This window comes from Eubalaena glacialis, chromosome 10 (assembly GCF_028564815.1).
Source record: "Eubalaena glacialis isolate mEubGla1 chromosome 10, mEubGla1.1.hap2.+ XY, whole genome shotgun sequence".
In the NCBI taxonomy this organism is placed as follows: Eukaryota; Metazoa; Chordata; class Mammalia; order Artiodactyla; family Balaenidae; genus Eubalaena; species Eubalaena glacialis.
In genome coordinates, this window is record NC_083725.1 from 48,426,987 (window position 1) to 48,448,214 (window position 21,228).

General features: G+C 37.1%; 1 protein-coding gene across 6 annotated transcripts in view; it reads left to right on the forward strand.

The window, feature by feature from the left end:
- Positions 1-6,827: 6,827 nt before the first annotated feature.
- MTMR2 (myotubularin related protein 2) overlaps positions 6,828-21,228 on the forward strand; it is a 105,820-nt gene continuing 91,419 nt past the window's right edge. The window contains exons 1-2 of one of the 6 annotated variants that reach the window (XM_061202675.1): positions 6,980-7,150; positions 8,311-8,387. Coding sequence is in view for 1 of the 6 variants with exons in the window: in XM_061202670.1 (XP_061058653.1) it covers positions 7,071-7,150 (80 nt within the window). In the remaining 5 variants the exon portion in view is untranslated. Of the gene's footprint in view, positions 7,151-7,262; positions 7,332-8,310; positions 8,388-15,600; positions 15,672-21,228 lie in introns of those variants that run through there. The other 5 variants (XM_061202671.1, XM_061202676.1, XM_061202672.1 and 2 more) reach the window with 5 other exon arrangements.

Below are 21,228 nucleotides of genomic sequence, written 5' to 3' on the forward strand. Positions count from 1 at the left end.
GCATTTTTATTTATTTTATTTATTTTTATTTTTTTTAATATTTATTTTTGGCTGTGTTGGGTCTTCATTTCTGTGCGAGGGCCTTCTCCAGCTGCGGCAAGTGGGGGCCACTCTTCATCGTGGTGCACGGGCCTCTCACTATCGCGGCCTCTCTTGTTGCGGAGCACAGGCTCCAGACGCGCAGGCTCAGCAGCTGTGGCGCACGGGCCTAGCTGCTCCGTGGCATGTGGGATCTTCCCAGACCAGGGCTCGAACCCGTGTCCCCTGCATTGGCAGGCAGACTCTCAACCACTGCGCCACCAGGGAAGCCCCACCATTCTACTTTCTGTTTCTAAGAGTCTGACTACTTTATTTACCTCATTTAAGTGGAATCATACAGTATTTGTCTTTTTGCAGCTGGCTTATTTCACTTAGCATAGTGTCCTCAAGGTTCATCCATGTTGTAGCATGTGACAGAACTCCCTTCCTTTTTAAGTCTAAATAATATTCCGTTGAATATATATACCACATTTGTTTATCCATTCATCTGTCGATGGGCATTTGGGTTGCTTCTGCCTCTTGGCTATTGCGAATATTGCCGCTATGAACATAGGTGTACAAATATATCTTTGAGATCCTGCTTTAAATTCCTTTGCATATATACCCAGAAGTGGGATGCTGGATCATATGGTACAGTAGTTCTATATTCAATTTTTTGAGGAACCTCCAATGATGTTCTCTACAGAAGTTGAATCATTTTAAACCCCACCAATATTGCACAGGGTTCCAATTTCTCCATATCCTCACCAATACTTGTTATTTGGGGGAGTTTTTGATAGTAGCCATCTTACTGGGTATGAAGTAGAATCTCATTATGGTTTTGATTTGCAGTTCTCCAGTAATTAGTGACCTTGAGTGTCTTTTTCATATGCTTATTGGCCATTTGTATATCATCTTTGGAGAAATGTCTATTCAAGTCCTTTGCCCATTTTGTAATAGGATTATTTGACTTTCTGTTGTTGATTGGTAAGTACTCTTTATGTATTCTTAAAGTACTCTGGATATTGTTGTCCGTGGTTTTGAATTCACATCCAGGAAAACATTGCCATTTCTTGATGCTAGCCTAACACATATTTTCTGCCTTGCAGAAATGCCTGGAAGACGGTGATCCACTTGTTGTAATGTGCAGGAAAAAAACACATCTAATTTTTCTTCCCTCACTTTTCATATGGACTGCTATTCTCCATGCACTGGAAGCCAGTCACCTTCTCTTTCTCAAAGGACTTCTCACAGTTTTTTATTTTCTCAGGACCCCCAATCTCCTTCCTGCTCCTGCATGACTACAAGTGTTGAGCTGGAGAAGGAAGACAGAGTCCATGTTAGTTCACCATTTTGTCAAGAATTGGAAGTCCCGACCCTTTTTATTACTTTCTTTGTGGTGGAAATAATTTGGTCTGATGGGATCTAATCACAATTCCATGGGTGGGTTGGAGGTTAGGGGTTAATATGCTATATGCTCTCTGCTCTCTACAAGCAATATTAAATAGTGAGTAAGAGTGCTGGGAGAGAGAATTCTTATAAGAATTTTGCAGGCATATTGTATTGTGATAAACTTGTGAAATACAGCTTTCTTAGAAAAAATTGTAGAATGATTTAATGAAGAATACTAGTATAATTTGCTGATCCCATTTGCCTCCTGGAAAGCTGGGGGAGAGTCATTAATTTTAGGGGACTTCCAGAGCAAAGAAGAATTGGACCAAGATTATAGAAGTATACTAAGCAAAGGAAATTTTGTTACCAATCCTCAATGAACATTTAACTCAAAGGCTTGTTGTGAGGATTATATGAATTATTCATGAAGAAGCACAGCACAGTGATTAAGAAGATAGGCATCAGAGTTAAGTAGACTTAAATTGTACTTCAGGTGATCTTGAAATATTTAAACTTACAGAGCTTCAGAAATGTTTTACTCTGTAAAATAGGGATAATAATAATACCTTAATAATAAGATTCTTTAGAATTTTTTGAACCACTTCATGGAAAATACAGAAACTTTGCAATTACATAGTTCTATTTACAATGAACCCTTGACAGCCTTTATGCTCTGATTTTCATATATATTACATCTACATGCATTACAAACTCCACCAGAAAATGCTGTAAGTTTTGCTTTAAAAAGTATTATGTATTTTAAAGAAATTAAAAGGGAAAATAGTCTTTTATATTTATCCAGATAGTTCCCATTATTAATCTTCATCCTGAAAGTCCAAGTTTCCCTTGTTATCATTTCTCTTTGGCCTGAAGAATTTCCTTTAGTGTATCTTGTCGTGTGTGTCTGCTGGCAACACAGTCTCTTAATGTCCTTCATCTAAAAATGTCTTCATTGCACCATCATCCTTGAAAGATGTTTCTGTGAGATATATATATATATATATATATATATATATGTATGCAGTTTTACTTTTTTTTTCTTTAAACACTCTAAAGATTTTGCTCTGCTGTTTTCTATCACTCATAATATTTGCTGGGAAACCTGTGACCCTTAGAATTGTGCTTCCCTGTATGTTAATGTGTCATTTTTCTGTAGCTGCTTTTAAGATTTTTTTGGCTTTCAGCAGTTTAATTATGATGTGTCTAGGCATAGTTTTCTTTGAATTTATCCTGTTTTATGTTTTCTGAGCATCTTGAATCTGTAAATTTATGTTGTTGGTCAAATTTTGGTAAGTTTTTTTGGCTAGTTTCTTTTTTTTAAAAATTTTTTTATTTATTCATTTATGGCTGTGTTGGGTCTTCGTTTCTGTGCGAGGGCTTTCTCTAGTTGCGGCAAGCGGGGGTCACTCTTCATCGTGGTGCGCGGGCCTCTCACTATCGCGGCCTCTCTTGTTGCGGAGCACAGGCTCCAAACGCGCAGGCTCAGTAATTGTGGCTCACGGGCCCAGCTGCTCCGCGGCATGTGGGATCCTCCCAGACCAGGGCTCGAACCCATGTCCCCTGCATTGGCAGGCGGACTCTCAACCACTGCGCCACCAGGGAAGCCCCTGGCTAGTTTCTTTAAATAGTTTTCTCTGCCTAATTTTTTCTACTTCTTCTGGGCTCCAATTATTTGTATATTAGACCTTTTGATATTGTCCTACATGTCCCTTGGGCTCTGTTAATATTTTTTCCTCATGCTTTTTCATATTGGATAATTTCTATTGATTTATTCATTTCTGACATTTTTCTCTGTTAAGTCCATTCTGCTGTTAGGCCCAGCCAGTGAATCTTTTTATTTCAGGGACTGTATTTTTCTTGAAATTTCCATTTGAATCTTTTATATTTGATTCCTCTGCTGAGTTTTACTATCTTTTCATTGATTACAAGTGTATTGTCTTTTATTTAATTGAACATAGTTCAATATTAGCTGCTTTAAAGTCATTGTCTAATAATCCTAACATTTTTGTCATCTGGAATTTAGCTTCTCTACTTTTTTCTTTGACACTAGGTTTCACTTTCTTGGTACTTTTAATGTCAAGTAATTCTGAATTGTGTGTTTGGCATTTATGAACATTGTTTTAGAGTCTCTGGATTCTGTTTTATTTCTCTGCAAAGTACCAAGGCTTTTGTTTAGCAAGAAATTAACTTGGTTTGAAACAAACTGAAGATTTTGTTTTGCTTGTAGTGGGTAACAACTCAAATCTTGCTTCAGTTCTTTTAACTGGAAGAGTAGTAGGTTTTTTATCTGAGCTGCTTGCATTCTGCCTTTATGTTATTCAAATCAAAATAGGGTTTTTAAAAAACTTTTGTTTTTATTGAATGATTTTTAAAATTCTATAGTGCTTTACAATTTTCAAAAGTTTCACGCAGATGATTTCATATAATCTCATAATAACCCCCTTTTTTCCCCACCCCTATTGCCCCTCTCCCTTCCCTCTCCCCACTGATAACCAACCACGAATTTGTTCTCTATATCTGAGTCTGCTTCTTTTGTTGTTTTACTCACTAGTGTGTTGTATTTTTAAGATTCCACATATATGTGATATCATACAGTATTTGTCTTTCTCCATCTGACTTATTTCACTTAGCATAATGCCCTGCAAGTCATCCATGTTGCTGCAAATGGCAAAATCTCATCCTTTTTTATGGCTGAATAGTATTCCATTTTGTGTGTGTGTGTGTGTGTGTGTGTGTGTATACCACATCTTCTTTATCCATTTATCTGTTGATGGACCCTTAGGTTGCTGCCATATCTTGGCAATTGTAAATAATGTTGCTATGAACATTGGGTGTATGTATCTTCAAATTAGTGCTTTTGTTTCTTTCAGCTATACACCCAGGAGTGAAATTGCATATGTCTGAGTTTTTATACAGAGTTTAGAGTTCCCCTCTCTGGTTCTCTGTTTTGGAATTCTTGCCTCATTCTCTAGCTGCCCTGGGCTTCTCAGGCCAGAAAGATAGTGGGCTTTCTATGATAGTTTTTGTCACTCTGAATTGCACCACAATTTTGATCTGTCCATAGGTCAAAGCCACCAGAAAATGGGAAACTCACTCTCTGTTGGTCACTAACTCCACATTTTGACTTTGCCTGCTTCTGTTCACTCTCTTGACCCCTCAGGGTTTCGTTTTTCTTTTTTTTTTTTGGATTTTGTCTAGAGTTTATAGTTTTTATCTGTAGAAAGGATACTATGCAATGAACTCTATGTAGAGAAAAACAACCCATTATATGGGTATTTTTAATGCCATATTAGAAATGAGAAAACTGAGTCTTGGTGAAGCATCTTAATCAAAATCACAGAGCAAGTAAGTGACAGAATCAGGATTCCAATTCAGATTTTTCTGGTTCCAAAATCTGTACACTTAACATTACTGTTCTTTATTAATCATCAAATAGACTCATATATAAATTATTACATCATCAGGCAGATGGTTTCAAGTGCTCTATTAACACAGTGCTAAAAATGAACTGGGTAGTAGAAAGTACATGGGTCTCCCATTCAAGGATTCATCAGTTTCTACTAAACTTAGCTTGGAAAATCTATGTCAAGGTATCAGGTGACAGTGAGCCAGCATTTTGGAAGGCAGGTAGGGATGGAGAAGCAATAAGATTTTTTTAATGAGTCACTGTAGATGTTTATTCTTGTCAAGTGTTCCTGACTACGTATTCTCTCTGCCTATCAGGGGAGTACAGTTCTCTTTAAAAATTATAGAAATAAAAACCATCAGTTACCACCCTGTCCCTGCCAAGCTGGAGAATGGAACAGAAAGGCCAAGTCTTTCTGCTTAAACACATATTCATTCATTGTAATAGGTACTATAGTTTATACTGAACACAACTAGGCTAGTTGTTCCTCTGGGGAATGTACTTGCAAGTTAATATTTCAATTTCACTGGCCCTATGCTTTAAGATTTTCTTAAAAACATCAGTTGTCAGTATAAATTAAATATAGTTTAAATCAACATAATTCTATTTATCCTAGCAAGGAAGTGTTTTTTTTAAAATGACTCATTGTCTAATTTTTTCACAGAAATAATCTTTGCATACTTTTATACCACATACACGAGGTGACTGGGATTCAGTCTCTATCAGAAAAATTCATTTTATGGTATCCTTCCTATGGCATTCCTTTGTCCTCTGTAACAGAAAATTACCAGCAGAAGCATTTCTCCTTCACCCAGTTCTGGTTCTCTTATCACAGATCTATCCCTCTACCCTCCCTTCCTGTCCTGCTTGGGAATTTGAGAGGACAGGGAAAGATTACTAAAAGTTTGCCCTCTGTCCAACACCACTGCATCCAATAGTATATGTGTCTAATCTTTTCACACAATTAACAGGTCCTTCCCCATTTCCTCTTTCATACTGTTTTTGTGTGGACAATGGATTAATGCCAAAAGTGATTTTCCCCTTCAGGCACTTGCAGACCACAGAGACTTTAATCCAACTCACAGTAGGACTGAAAGTTTCAGCTTCTGTTCTAGTGCCCTTTCTACAATGCTGGGCCAGGGGTGCAACGGAAATAGAATGATAAACATTAACTTTTTCCCTACTTGTTTTATACTTTCCCTATTACCCTTCCCATACCAATCACTTGCTTACTTCTCAGCCCTGCTTCCTATATCTTCCCCTGCTACAGCCACTATTTTTGAAGTTGTATTAGAAACTGTTGATATACATTAGTCCATTCCATCCTAACAACCCTTACGGAGACAGTAGTAATACTACTTACATTTGACTATTTACTATGTATCAAGCATTATTTTAAGCATTTAACATGTATTAACTCATCTAATCTGTGAAGCTATTATTATTCCTATTTTAAAGATAAGGAAGCTGATGTTCCATGCCTTGAATTACACTGCAAATAACTGGCAGAGGCAGGATTTGAAACCATGCCTAACTCTAAAGGAGCCTTTAATTATGAGTTAATGAACAACTATTTAATCATTATTATTATTTTTTAATCATTATTTTCAGCCCCTAATCCGGTGAACATTTTGCCATCTCATCTCTCATATCCTTATCCTTTACGCGTCCCTATGTTCTCTTCCTCCCTTCCTCATCCCCCACGTCCCTCTGCCCCCTCATCCTACTGTTTGCCCACGTTCCTTTATTACTCTGTCCTCCCACTTTCTCAGACCTCCACATTCCTGTCACAATCATCCCCGTCCTTAAGGTCCTTGTCTCTTTCTTCTCTTGAGACCCTCGTTCGTAATATTCCCTGTTTCCTCTCTCTTATTTTTAAAATGTCCCCTCCTTCCGCAGACTCCTGGTCCCTCCTGCCTCACGGAATCCCCTCCCCTCCGGTGCCGCCCCCTCTCTTTCCCATCGACCAGCGGAGGCACGGCGGTCACAGCGGGCGCGCCGCGTGGGGGCGCGGGGGTCACAGCGTGCGTGGCGCGTGGGGGGCGGGCGTCTGAGGGCGCCGCGGGGTCCTCCGGCTCCCCGGCAGCCCCCGCGCGCGGTGCAAGCTGGGGGAACATGGCCGCTTCCGGTCTCCGTCCTGGGCCGGCGCGGGCCTGACCGCGGCCCCTGCCAGTCGCACTCCGCCCTCTGTTTCTCCAGCCCGGCAGCCGCGGAGGTCGCTGCAGGCTTTCTCTCCCGCTGCCTCCGCCGCGCCATGGAGAAGAGCTCGAGTTGCGAGAGTCTTGGCTCCCAGCCGGCAGTAGCACGGCCACCCAGCGTGGATTCCCTGTCCAGGTAACCGGGACGCCCAGGGCCTCGCCCAGCGTCCGAGGGGGATGAAGAGGGGCGGGGGCCCCGCTGGATGGTGCCCCCGCTTGCCGCCTCTGGTTCCAGAAGACTGCGCCGGAATTCCTTCCCTAGGACTGGGAACGTCTTCTTTCTCCCTCTCTGGGGGTTAGAGGCTGGGAAAGAGGAGGTTAAAACTCACTGCTTCTTTTTCGGCTCCTCTACCTTTTGTATTCCGAGGTCGTTTTATCCGCGGTTGGGGAAGTCCCGGTTCATTACATTCTCTAATCTTTCATTACTTCTTAATTCATTTTTTGGATAGCCCTCCCCCCATTTCCTCCCTGCCTTTCTCTCTTGACCACTCTTTCCAAAATCATCCTCCAGTGTTTTTTCCATCTGTCTTTAAGTCTTTGCTTTTTGGTTTCTTGCCGACTCTTTCCTCTCTTTCCCGTCGCTTCACTTATCTCTTTTACTATTTTCCTTACATTCTGATCTCCACCCCCACCCCCGCCTCCTCCCCAACTTTGCTTTAAAATGTAAGTAAAAATACCCACCACTGTGCTTCTCTGGTCTGAATCTTCCAGCTGAAAGTCATTATTCCCGAATAACTAATGAGTGGTAGTTTTCTTCCTTCTTGGGCTACCGGTTCTCCAGGTTATTTCTCTTGTACCAGATGGGATTTTGAGGAGGACTTTACTATGCAGCTTTGCAGAGAGCTGTTGTGAATGTTAACTACACGTGTTTCAGACGCAGTTTTTTCCTTTGGTTTTAAAATAGTGATTTAAAATTTTATTAAGAAATAATTGAAAGACCTGTATTTGTTATATGGCCACAATGAAATCAGGTTCTTTTCCATTGAAAAATAGTCTAGTTGTTATTAGAGAGTTATTAGATACTAAACCGCTGTGAAAACACACTATTTTCATTTTTTCCTGTGAATAAATTGAAGTTGCTCTGTCTCTTTTAATTCATTTTGGATTCTGCTAGATATGGGTGATACTGCCATTTTTTTTCCTGTTGCTGTTTGGGGCCTCATTGGGAAATCATTAGCTGATCCCACCGTTCTAAATTAGATTCTCTTAAATGCGTTCATAGCAACCTGCCCACGCTTTTTTCAGAGTCCTTAACAAGCACAGTGTAATTTTTGGTTTAATTGTCTTCTCTACTAGGCTATAAGCTACTTGAGGACAAGGATCGTATTCATCTTCATATCACCAGCATTAAACAGAGACCCTGCCTGTCAGAGGTGCTTAATAAAGGTTTTTTTTTGAATTTGTATATTGAGTTATCCAGGAGAGAAGAACTTTTCTTTGTGTTTGATTATGTACAGTGTACATTTGTTTCAGGTATTTTTTAGGTTTATGTTTATTACTTGGAAATTTAGAAAGCTGGGGATTTACACTCAGCTGTAAAATTATTCAGAAAACAGGTTGGAAAATTATAATTTTATGGGAGAATTACGAATGCCAACTATGGCTCAGGATAGAATGTAAAGAACACAAATGAGGCAACTAGTAATCTCATCCAAGGGAGAGGATTTGGAACCACAGGAGGCAGCATAGTGTTGTTAGAAAGTACTGGAAATCAGGAGGCTCGGGCTCTTTTAAAGTCCTAGGCTCAGCTAATGATTTGGCCTGTATCATTTAACCTTTCCAGTCTGCAGTTTTTCATCTTTTGAAATAAGGGGGTTGATCTAGAAAACCTGTAAGGTCCTTTGGAGCTCTAAAATTCTTTATCTTAATGATAATACTTGATGATAACCTTTGTTATGAATTTTTGCAGTTACACTAGATAAATGTCTGTTAGTATTACAAACTAATGTACCTACCTGTGCCACTTAAGCACAATTATTTTCTAAAAAAAATAAAAAGCCTAGCAACTTTAAAGTTTATATATATATATTTTTAACTTCTTAATGAAACATTATGTTACATATGAATTTGAGAAAATTAAGAACTCCTTGAATTTTGACTAGAGTATGTTAGCTTCATCCTCTCCAGACAAAAATATAAGTATGACTCTACTTTCACAGGAAAATGCCAGCTTTCATTCCTCTTCTCTAGAAGGTGGAAAAATAACATTTATTGATTGTCTACTGTATACAGTCCACCCTGCTAAATTCTTTCATATCTTTTATTTCATGAATCATTACACCTGTTTGTGGCATTCTCTTTAATCAACATTATAGAAAAGCTGCATTGTAGACAGTTGTTAGAAAGCTTAATTTTAAACTTAATTTAGGGTAACAGTCACAGATGGTTCTAGTACACGGGGGATGGGGGTGGACAACTGTGGTTATAAAAGCAATGTTAAGTGGCTACCCAGATTAAGTTTATTACTTTTGTTAGCCTATAATAAAGCAAAATATTGGTGTTTGAACTGTATTATCTCAGCCTTTTGCAGAAATCTCACCCTTAAATTGTAGTTATGCTTTTGTTTTATACAATTAAGAAATTTTCATTTTCAAATTTTCAATGAGGAAATTGCCTTGTGAAATTGTTGTGATATCTCCTGTAGAATAATAGTTAATACTGTTCAGTGTGTTACAGACTGTCTTTTACACATTCAATTAACAAATTTCTGCTGAGTTCAAAGGAAAATTGTTTATGCAAAAAATTATGTATATTTCCTATTTGTTTGAAAATGGAAACTATTAATGCATCTTCAATTTGGCAAAAGATTTCAGTCAGATTTATAACTGAAGTTGGTAGTGTACTCATCTTTAATTTCTTCAAGTACTTCTATTAGATGAATTCAGTTTAAATATTATGTTTAAATGTGTTAATTTGTAAAATGTTTTACACTCTTCTGGGAAGTAGGAAGAATATAAATCTGAAAAATAGTACTGTAACCTATGTGGTTGCCCATTGTTTTTTGGAAAATGACACACTCCATTTAAGTTGGGTGACTGGCTCTTGTGGGATCTGTAGTTCACACTAAGCATATATTGAGTCTTGATATCTATATATCTACTGTCTGTATGTATCTATAAATCTGTAGTCAGCTCAGAATTGCTATTGCTCTAGCTTTGCCTTCTAGGTCATCTTAGGCCTGATATCTTTGATCACAGAAGAACAGTTTCATTCTTAATATGATGTTCACATAGCAGTTTCCTAATCAGCTGTATATGATTAGGAATTATGTCATCTTGCATCCTTACAAAAAGTAATTTTCTTTGGTGAGTCCTGCTTGGTATTGTCTACTTCAGTGAGCTGTTCAGCAGCTCTTGTATATCCTGCTATTGTCCATTCATCACACATGTCCTGCCCCGCAGAGAGAGAGTTGTGAAAAAATTCACTTCAGCACGCTGTTTATCTGGCTGTATTCCATAATTTTCTTCTTGTTGGTTTTGCTCTGATTCTTGTGTAGGATATTGATAAAACAATACTGTAGGCTGGATATGGTAGCTAGGGTAGGCCTGAGCCTTAGAATTGTAGAAGTTATACAGCACAATTTGACACTATATTGGTACTATTCTGCCTTCTTAGTTTGGTTTTCCATTTTGTACACTGTTATAAAATGTACTGCTTAAGTGAGTTTCTTTGATTACTTTTTACAGTGTATAATCACATGCTAATATATCTAGTGCTGAATATGTGCCCAGTGAATGATTGAATAAAGAAATGTTGACTGAATGTTCACCACTTGTCTTATTTGCTGTTTCTATTCAGAGAATTAAAAAGCGTTTTCTTATGTGGAATTTGGCCTGTAAAGTCACAACTTCAGGTTCAAGCTGGGAAGTTACCCTTGCATGAAGCCTCTTGACACCCTGAGCTATTTTATTGGCTGCATTATCTTTTCTGTGCCCACTCCTATATGTCTTCACAACATTGTTTCCTTAGCCTACCGGATTTTCCATCTGTCTTGATTACTTTGGTCTCTTTCTCCCTAATTTATTTTGTCAGTCATTTTATTTAATGTATATTTCTTTCATCCTATATATATCCTCATTTTCTAATTACTCTGGGCACCACTTGTTTGTCTCAGATGATTTTGGGTTATCAGTTGATTTCTAATCTGTATATTCATTAGTATTTATGAGCATTCTGTATTTACGTTTAACTTAGATTAAAAAAAAATCAGAGGGGAGGTTCACATAATGTAATCAAAAAAGTAGCTCCAACTAATTAGATTTTTGAATTGCATGTCTTAAAATTATCATCATTTGAAAACAGTGGATCCTGGATTTCTGTTTCCATGAGTTTTGATGGTACTTATAGCCTGAAGAGGTAGGAGAGTTTTTAAGATTTCTAAGATACATTTTGTCATAAGGTCTCATTTCTAGTTTCAGCCCCAAGGTTACTTAGAGGTGATGTAAGTAGGAAATATCCTTTTAGGTTGTTTTTTCAGTAGTGGTGATGGATTTGTATCCAATCACACATTCTTACCAATACTCCTTCTGACTCTTGGCATGTCTTCTGAGGCAACTGGCCTGATTGGTGGTAGAAACTATAGCTACAGAACAAAGTGAAGCTAATAGGTTGAATCTCCAACCTTGGCCTTATTATTAACACCTTGCATCGGACATTGAACATTTTGGTAGCCTAAAAATTACTTATTTTGGGTTTCATTATAACAGGACCCTAAAAGAACCTTAAAGTTCTGTTAGATAAGATCCAATATTCTTGTGAACTAATCAGTAATTGTATATATTTTTCTGGAAGAACATTTAAATTACTTACCAATCAAAAGTGTACAAGTTAATACTAAAGCTGAGACTGGGTCCTGTGTATGTTTTATTCTTTCTTCTTTATGCTATCATCAATAGTCTTCTATTAATATAAGTCAGTAGTTCCAGGACAGTAGCATCAGCATCGCTTGGGAATTTGTTAAAATACAGATTTCCTGGGCCTACTTCAGATCTAACTGAATCAAAAACTTTGGGGGTGGAGACCACAGTTTGTATTTTAGCAAGACCTCCAGGTGATCCTGATGCATGCTGAAGTTTGAGAACCATTGTCTTGGGTCTTTTCCTGATTGTTGCCTAGTAACTCCATCAGTATTAGTTGAAATGGACTAGGTTAAGGTCTGTGTTAGAACTACTATAAGCCTATTACTTGAGAGCACTTTTGTAAAAATATCGACTGAAGTAGTGAGAGGTAAAAGTCATCTCTTGTGGATTTATTATATCTCGCTTTTTGGAAATTTCCTGAGCTCTTTTCTTTCATAGCCACAAGAAAGAACACCAAATCAAGAATATATGTTTTAGGCTTTTCTTAAAAATAGATCCTTGGTGAGACGCATTAGTGGTAACATATTAAAAAAGTGTTATAAAGGATTCCAGGAGGCCATCACCTGAACCAATAAAGGATTATGCCCAAGGGAAGGAAATAACCCAGATACAGATGTTCAGTAAGCAGTGAGTTTATTTTGGAAAGCTGCCAGTTAATGCTATTGTATTCAGATTCATCAGGGACAAAGGTTGCATGTGATTCAGGACTTGACCATTCTCTAGATTAGTATAGAATATTTTCTCTTTTTAAAGGAAGTTAGTTTTGAATGGGTAAAGCACTTGCCATCTCTTGGCCTACTCTATAATTTAGTTAAATCAGTGGATAGGATTAAAACTATTGAGAGGTGATATGGGTAGGGAGTGATTTTATAAGCCTGCATTCCACAGGAAGTCAGGTTAAAAACGGAACTATATAAAATGAGAAGATTGATACAAGGTTCTTAAAATTAAAGGGACTAGAGAAGATGCCCTCTTAATGAAAATAATAACCTCAGTTCCCTTTCCTGTAGCTTTATTACACAGAACTGATTGTGCTTATCCCTCTTAATGTGTTTCTCTATATGTACCAATGTTGTCATCACTATAGACCACTAATGAGCAAGCTTCGTAATTCTTCCCCTGGCCAAGTACATAGTACCCATGCAGTAATTGCTGATGAACTTTCCTTCTTTTAAAGACTCTTTACTGGATGTGATTAACTCTTGGCCTCTTTAAGTACTTCTTAGTCTAGGTTAAATAAGGGCAAATGCTATGTTTTCAATATAATAAAAATTAACTTTTAAAATGTTTCAACCGATACACTTCAAAAAACCTAAATACACTTACTTGGAAAACTCTTCTTCTTTATTATTTTTTTAAAGTTAGGATTTAGGCTTAGAGTATAACAGAAAAGCCAAACTAACAGTGGCTTAAAACAGATAATTTTGTGTTTTTTTCCCCCCACGGTAAAAGCCCGGAGATAGTTAATACAGATCTGATATAGTAGATATAAAGTATCAAGGACACAGACTCTTTCTAACTTAGTGTATGTTACATTCCAGTGTTACCTCAAAAACTGAAATTGCTATTGCAATGCTTTACCCATTGGATTTTCATTAGTCGAAAGGAAGGAGGAAGGGAAGAAGAAAGGCATGTTCCTCTATGTAAAGGATACTTATTTTGAAGTCACATACTGCCTTTAAGCTTACATCCAGTTGGCCAGATCATGGTCCCATGGCCGTACCTAGCCACAGTGGAGGCTAGGATACATAGTCTCTTCTGGGAGGCTTTATTCTGAGCTGGAAATTGGAGGTCTATCTTTAAGGAATAGGAGAGAATGGGTATTGGAGATAGTCAGCAGCTTCTCCCACGTATGCAAATAAATCATCTTAAAGCAAGGAAAATATTTTTCAGTTCAAGTGTACAACACTTATGCCAAAGACATTCTTAGATTTGCCTGCAATGACCATATGGAAAATACTTGGAAAGAGAGTGATGATATATTGTAGCAGACCGAAAAAGAGAACTGTATCTTGGAATGCTCTAAACTTTTGAGTTTTTAAGCTTTTTACTTTTTTTTGTTTGTATTATCTTGGGCCAGATTTTTATAATCTTAATCTAGGACCATAAAATAAAGGGGATAGACTTATTAATTGCCAGGTCATTAAGTGAAAGGCAAATAGAAATCAAATGAGGAATGATCAGCTATGTTATTTCATTTGAAGAGCTCAAGGAGTTGCCTGGTAAAGTAGTGGTGGTATGAGGATGATGGCCTGCACTGATTATTCCTCTGCAGTTTGGCATTCATTTCCAAGCCATGTGTCCATGTGTTTTATCTCCCCCTAGAATATTGCATCAGGTCGTACTTAGGTATTTTCTCTCATTTCAGTTCAAAAGCTTTGGTCTTCATAAGAGAAATAAAGCAGGCCATTTTGGGCCATGTTAATTTATGAATGCTTTTGCCAGTATCTTGTGTTTATTTTTACATCTTCGACCTGAAGGTTTGATTGAAAATTCAGAGAAATCAGTGTTTTATACATTTTTGTGTCATCTAACTTAAATATTAATATTTTAAGCATGTAATGTCAAACAGAAGGAGTTTAATCATTTGGAGATAAGTAGAGGAGGGTAGAGGAGTCTCTTCTGGGTTGATACAGCATTATTCATTGTGCTCATAGGGTTTAATAGGCATGAGTTACAAATACATCCATCTCCTTTCTTAACAGAATTGCTATTACTGAAAACAGCAAGTGAATAGTTGTTCAACTAGGACTTCGTTAGGAGGTTGTGTATTAGCAAAAGGTGTAATAACTTTGGCTGATGATGGGCTAGTGATGATGAGCCTTAATTTTCTTGAGTTGAGCCAGGAAATGCAGCAAAGGTCAGAAATAAAATTTTAATATGATATGAATGTCCTCTGTTACTAGTATTGGATAATACTCTTCCATTATAACCAAAGGCAGTACCTAAAAATATGAACATCTGAGATAAGCTTTGCTTTTCAAGTGGTAGCAAGTTGTTGTAGTAAACAATTAATAGTATTAATATCAACAGTCCCAATAAAAATAATATAAATAATAGCACTTAACATTTATTGAGTGCTTACTATATGCTAGGCATAGTGGTAAATCCCTTATATGCATTTTCTCATATAATCCTCATAACTGTATAAAATAAACAGTATTATTGCTTCCATTTTACAGATGAGAAAACTGAAGATTAGGGAGAACAGTTTGACATTTGAACCCAAGTCATGTTTAACTTCAGCATCTTCTGTGCTGTAATGAACTCATCATACCTGACGATCTGGTGCCCCAGCTCCAGGGCAAAACTTGGTAGTTAAGGGCAGTCCCAGGGCAGGTCAGTTGGGTTGTCTTGATGAGGAAATGAGTTTCCTTGACCAGCTGTACTGCTGAGCAGAAGAAGGATAAGGTACACAATACATTAGTGAATTCAGAATGTCCATCTTTGGAGAGAATTTTCTCTAGCTTTGAATGTTTTTTTCTTCTGACAGAAAATAGGATTTTTTTTTTCTTTGCCTGATGATTAAGAGGATAGTATCATTTTCATTCAGAAGAACAGTTTTACATTTTGAACATCAGATAAACAATAAAGCAAGTAAACATGATGCCAAAGCCTCTTCCCAACCCTCCCTCCCCTGTAGGCTTTACAGAATACTTTAGAATACTTTACTGTAGGGTTCCTTAAATATCTGAATTCCCCTAAGTTCCTTTGTGTTTATTTACAGTTAATGTGTTAAGAGCCATTGACATTTGAAGATCATCAGAAGTGAAGAAAAAACATCTCAAAAATTATAATGTAAGTGAATGGGAAAATGGAAATAAAAAATGGACAGAAGGGAATATTGCCAACAATATTTCTGCAATTCATATATTACCCCAAATGCAATTTATGCATATGACTAACCAGTAACTTCGAACTTTAGTCCCAATTCCAAGTCCTAGTTCTTAAAATTCTGTTCTCTTCTACCTAGGGAAAACAGTCACTAAGTTTTAGTCATCAGTAATTTTCCATTAGGATTCTTTTGGCTTCCATGTACTGTTTTTTGCTTTTTTCTCCTTAGTACTTTGCACTTTGACAAGGGCTGATGTTGTATTTAAAATTGTATGTGTGTAGAGACTGAGGTCTTCGCTTTCTAGCTGCTGATGTATGTTTTGCACAGTTTTAATTTTACTATCGTTCTGTATGTTTCTTAGGCAGAACTATGACCAGTAAGCTAGCTAGCCTCCTCCTTGCCTTCCCTTCTGTCTTTACCAGCTCCCTTCCTTCCTTCCTTACTCTCTGTAAGTATTTGTTTAACATAGATTATGTCCTGAACATTGAGCTAGCTCCAGAATTCCTAAGACCTTGTTTCTGAAATAAGTTATGTCATCTTGCTATGTCATCTTTTTATACAGTTGGTGCATTAGAGATCATGTAGTTAATTTCTCAAGTGTGGCTGAGGCCCGCCTGCACATTTCAGTCACTTGTGGTGCTTGGTGAGCACTTAGCTTCCTGGGTTCCAGGCCAGACATTCTGAATCACTGGGAGTGGGCCCAGGAGTCTCTACTTAAAGTGAGAACCCCACCGATCCAGTTACTTTTTGGATTCTGGTACAGCTCTGTAAGTTTGCAGTTGAGGGAACAGACCTAGAGAAGTTTAATAACTTTACCCGAAGGCACCATAAGTGTTAGAAGGCCAGGAATGGTTGGTGGTGTTTTCTCCAAAGTCACGGAGATATTTAGTGCCAGAAGTGATCTGCCGACTCCTAGACTTCAAGTCACGTTGTGGGTTTTATTAGGCCAGACAGCGTATATATATAAAATCATAGGCAGTTCATCACTGTTCCTGAAAAAGTAACTAAAAAAATAACTGAAGAACATCAACTGTTTGTTTCTTCATCTTTAGTCAGTTATATGACTGGTTCTAATTTTGAAATCACTGGGGTTGGGGGGGAACCCCTGGTAGTCCAGGAAGAGGAAAAAAACCTTTTATTCCCCCCATGGCACTATCCCTACTTGGACTTTAAATTTTATGCTTCTGAAAAGGAAGGATCTGATTTCCTTTTTTATTTATTTATTTATTTATTTATTTTTATGGCTGTGTTGGGTCTTCGTTTCTGTGCGAGGACTTTCTCTAGTTGTGGCAAGGGAGGGCCACTCTTCATCGCGGTGCGCGGGCCTCTCACTGTCGAGGCCTCTCTTGTTGCGGAGCACAGGCTCCAGACAGGCTCCAGACGCGCAGGCTCAGCAATTTTGGCTCACGGGCCCAGCTGCTCCGCGGCACGTGGGATCTTCCCAGACCAGGGCTCGAACCCGTGTCCCTTGCATTGGCAGGCAGACTCTCAACCACTGCGCCACCAGGGAAGCCCCCTGATTTCCTTTTTGAATGATGGTAGCTAGCATAGTGCTTTGCAAATAGTAGGTGCTCGATAAATAGTATGAACAGGTTACTGTTAAAACTTTGTTTTTTTCCTTTGTATTCTATAAGCTACTATTAGGAGTGGTTTTATTTGCTTTGTACAGAAGCTGATACTTTATATACCAAGCCAGAGACCTTAAATAATTGAAGTCATTTATATTTATGATACTCCATTGTTGTAGTTGATATTCACAATATCTCTGAGGGACTAAGTTATTCTAAAGTATTTTCTGAACTATATGTATTTGAATTAATTTTAGTGTTGTTTGTGTATTTTATATTGTATTGTGTATGGTATATTGATAGTTACTGAATTGTAACCTTACATTAGTAAATGTCGTTATCCAGTTTTCTTTGAAATATTCTGTAATTCTTAAATTAACGACTGAGTTTAACTATAAAATGCTATTATTCAATTTTCCGGAAATTTTGGTACATGTTTTAACTGTAAGATTTTTAAAAAGACATTTTAAAATCACATATTCATTTCTAATAAGCTGTATTTTCGTAATTTAAAATTTTCTTCCCATCAAATATTTTTTTTTTGCCCTTTTTGTAACCACAGACTTAAAATTGTAAATATGGTGGTTCTAAAAAGGAGTCTAATCATGCAGTATAATTCCTTCATTGTATTCCTTGATACTTTCTTAGGCCTGTGTTTTTTAGTTCGGAATCTACTTCTTAACTATGACTCTGGATGAGTCCCCTGATTTCTCTGAGCCTGATTCCCTTATCTGGAAAAAGGGTAAAATGATTCTTGCTGTCCTATTTTTACAGAATCGTTGTGAGACCTAAATATGATGATTTATGTCGATGACAATAATTTAAAAGAATAGTTAATGCCTGTGTAGTGTGTACCATGTAGTAGGCACTGTTTTAAGTATTTTACATATATTCATTTAATTCTCATAACAGTCCCGTGAGGTATCAGAATTATCATTATCCTCACTTTATAGATGAGGAGTCTGAGGCACAGAGAGGTTAAGTAACTTCCTTGAGGTCACAACAGGGTGGTAGAACCAGAATTTAGTACCAGGCAATCTAACCCCAGAGTTGGTAATATGTATGGAAGATAAATGTGTGTGAGAGCTCTTTGACATTTGTAAAGGGCTATGCTAACGTTAAGTATTATTATTCTAAAAGTACTTTAAAAGAGAGATGTTTTCCTCATCCTTTTTATACATATAGAGGAAAAAAAGGCAAAAACAAGCAAGAAAAAACAACCAGCTTAATCTGGTAAATAGCAAATAGTATTCAAAATTAAGGAGGGATAAATCGCAGAATGATGCCAATACATTAGATTTTTAATTTAACCATTCCAGGCTAGGAAGAGGAAGAGACGTTGAATGCTCTTATTTTCCTACAAAATGTTTTAGTGAGTGCAGGACAAAACAAAATAAAACACCTATGTCAACTTCACTTATATGACTGAAGTTTGTGCAGAAAAGTTATATCTCATTATGCTGATGGGGTTGTGACCAATTAATAGTAATAATTTGTTTTTCTCTGTCTTGGGAAAACAAAATGTCTGTCTAGATAGCCTAAAGAATGGATGTGTGACTTCATGGTTTTAATAATGAATTCAGTTTTGCATAATGGAATGAGAAAATTACATGCAAGGTCATTTATCAAAGCATGAATTCCCCGTGTGTTTTCTATTGTTTGTCCAGGTAAAAGTGTTTGTTGAGCAAGCATTTACAGAATAGGTCAACTCTCCTCTTTTTAGTGTTTCTGCCCTTATACTTCAATTTGGATGGAAGTGTTCGTTTCTAAAAGGAAATGCAATTTCAGTGTAGTGCGCTTTGAGCTCTATTCTTACCAACGTTCAGTTTAGTGCGACATTTTTCTCAGCTAAATTGCTCACTTTTCCTCTCTAGGCTACTTATGAATCCATGTGAGTTTTAATTTCAACTCTCATCAGAGTTTGAATCAGGATTTTTGAAGGGGTTCTGAGAAACTCTTTTAAGAAGTTGCTGAGGGTGTTGGGATTGGTGCTGGGACTGAAAGTCCCTCCTCCTCTCCAATTCTCACCCCATTCCCCGTGGACACACTCATTTTGGCTAGAATACTTTGGCTTTTACCTATTTATTTATATTTCTAGATAAGATCTTTGAAGAAATAATACTCTGCAGAAGAAAAACACGTATGTAAACCATTTTCTATACAACCTGTTTTTTCACACTTTCTGTTGCATTACCAAGTAATATGCCCTAACTTTTAGTTAGGGAAATGTAGTTGATAGACCTGAAAATAAAATAATACAAATTAAACTGTATCCAAGGTCATGTGTACCTCAGAACCTAGGGATTTTCCAGACTAAGTGCCAACATGCACTGCACCAGCTGTCTCAGAGCTCAGATCCCCTTTGTTTCTCTGGAGAATATAAAATGTAGGCTCTCATCTGTCAATCAGATGCCATGATGATAAGATCACTCATGTCATCTCTTTTATACTGTAGATTGGTTAAGTTAAGAAATTCAGGTTTCTGGTGTAGCATTTAAAAATATAATTCCTATAAGCTGTAATTAATTTGTTTGGGGGAGTTGTTTTTCTATTTTGGAGATCCTGCAAATATTCTGACAATACGTCTTTTGTATCCTAAGTGCTTTATACACACTGCAGGCCTTTTATTTTTTTTTAATAAAATTTCCAACAGAATGACTAATAGAGCATGAACAGTGCTTATGCACTGTAGTCCATTGTGTAAGTATTGACAGCAAAATTTGCATTTCTAGAAAAGCTCGTTCACAGTCAGAATATAGAATACATTCTTTAATGTTCTTGGGCAAACATGCTATGTATGTGCTCAGGACATTACTTACAGGAGAATACTTTTTTGAAAAGAACCTTTTCTTTCCATGGAATACTGAAGAAAAATTGAATTGGCAGTAGGAGTGAAGCAGTTTAAATAAGGCAAGTGATTTAAATCTTATTGTAATGATTATAGTCAGTAATGACTGGAAATAAAAGAAATTAAATCCTCGGGAGGCATTTGTTTACTAGGATATATGGAAAGATAGGTGACTTGTTTCCAGGTTGTTTTGAATTAAGAGTGTAAAATGTTGGTATGTTTATCTGCATCCCTAATTTTCAGACACACTTTTTCACTTTTGCTAGAAATGTTTTTATGGGATTTTGAAATGTTAAATCAGGAGAATTAAGAGGAGTATAACTATATTTTTGGCATCTTTTAGTATCTGAATTTTATTTTTCCATTCATTATTGTGAAATACCACCAGTGTTGGTGCAATTGACAATAAAGTAATGTTAATTCCATTAACAGTCCAGCAAACCAGCAGAGTCAAAGAGGGTCAGTGCTTTGCTAACAGCTACATTGAAAAATACTGGTGATGGAATTGGTTTTGTGATTGAAGCTTTGGGCCAGTCTTCTGCTTGAATCTATCAGAAATTACACAGGATGCATGTATGCATGTGTGTGAGGGTGTGTGTGTGTTTGTATGTGTATAATGTGTACATATTTATATATATTAAAAAATTTTCCTCTTGATATTTGTGCTTAGTATTCAGTGATTCATCCGTTAACTAAAACTTTTTTTTTACGTTTAAAAGTTTATACGTTTAGTTATCTTAGTCAAATGAGGACATTTTACAGTGTACATCTGAGTGAAAAGTACTTTTAGGGCCAAGGGCTTTGCTTCATTTTAATTTAGTTAGTGGGTTCCTTTTTAAAAGGAGCCCCTTATTTCTGATTTCATACTGTTTTCCTTTCTGACACGGGTACTCTTGTATTTCCACGATGCTATTCGTTGAACGCTTTCTACCAGTTAAGTATTTAGTACGAATTGCTTTCTACAGGTCATGTTTTTTATCCTTACTATGGTTTTAATAAGATATCATTACCTTATTTTATAAAGAAAGAAGTTAGATTAAGTAACTTGCCTGAATTATTATTTGCTAAGCGGGAAACCAAGTCCTTGTGACCCTGCAGCTCATA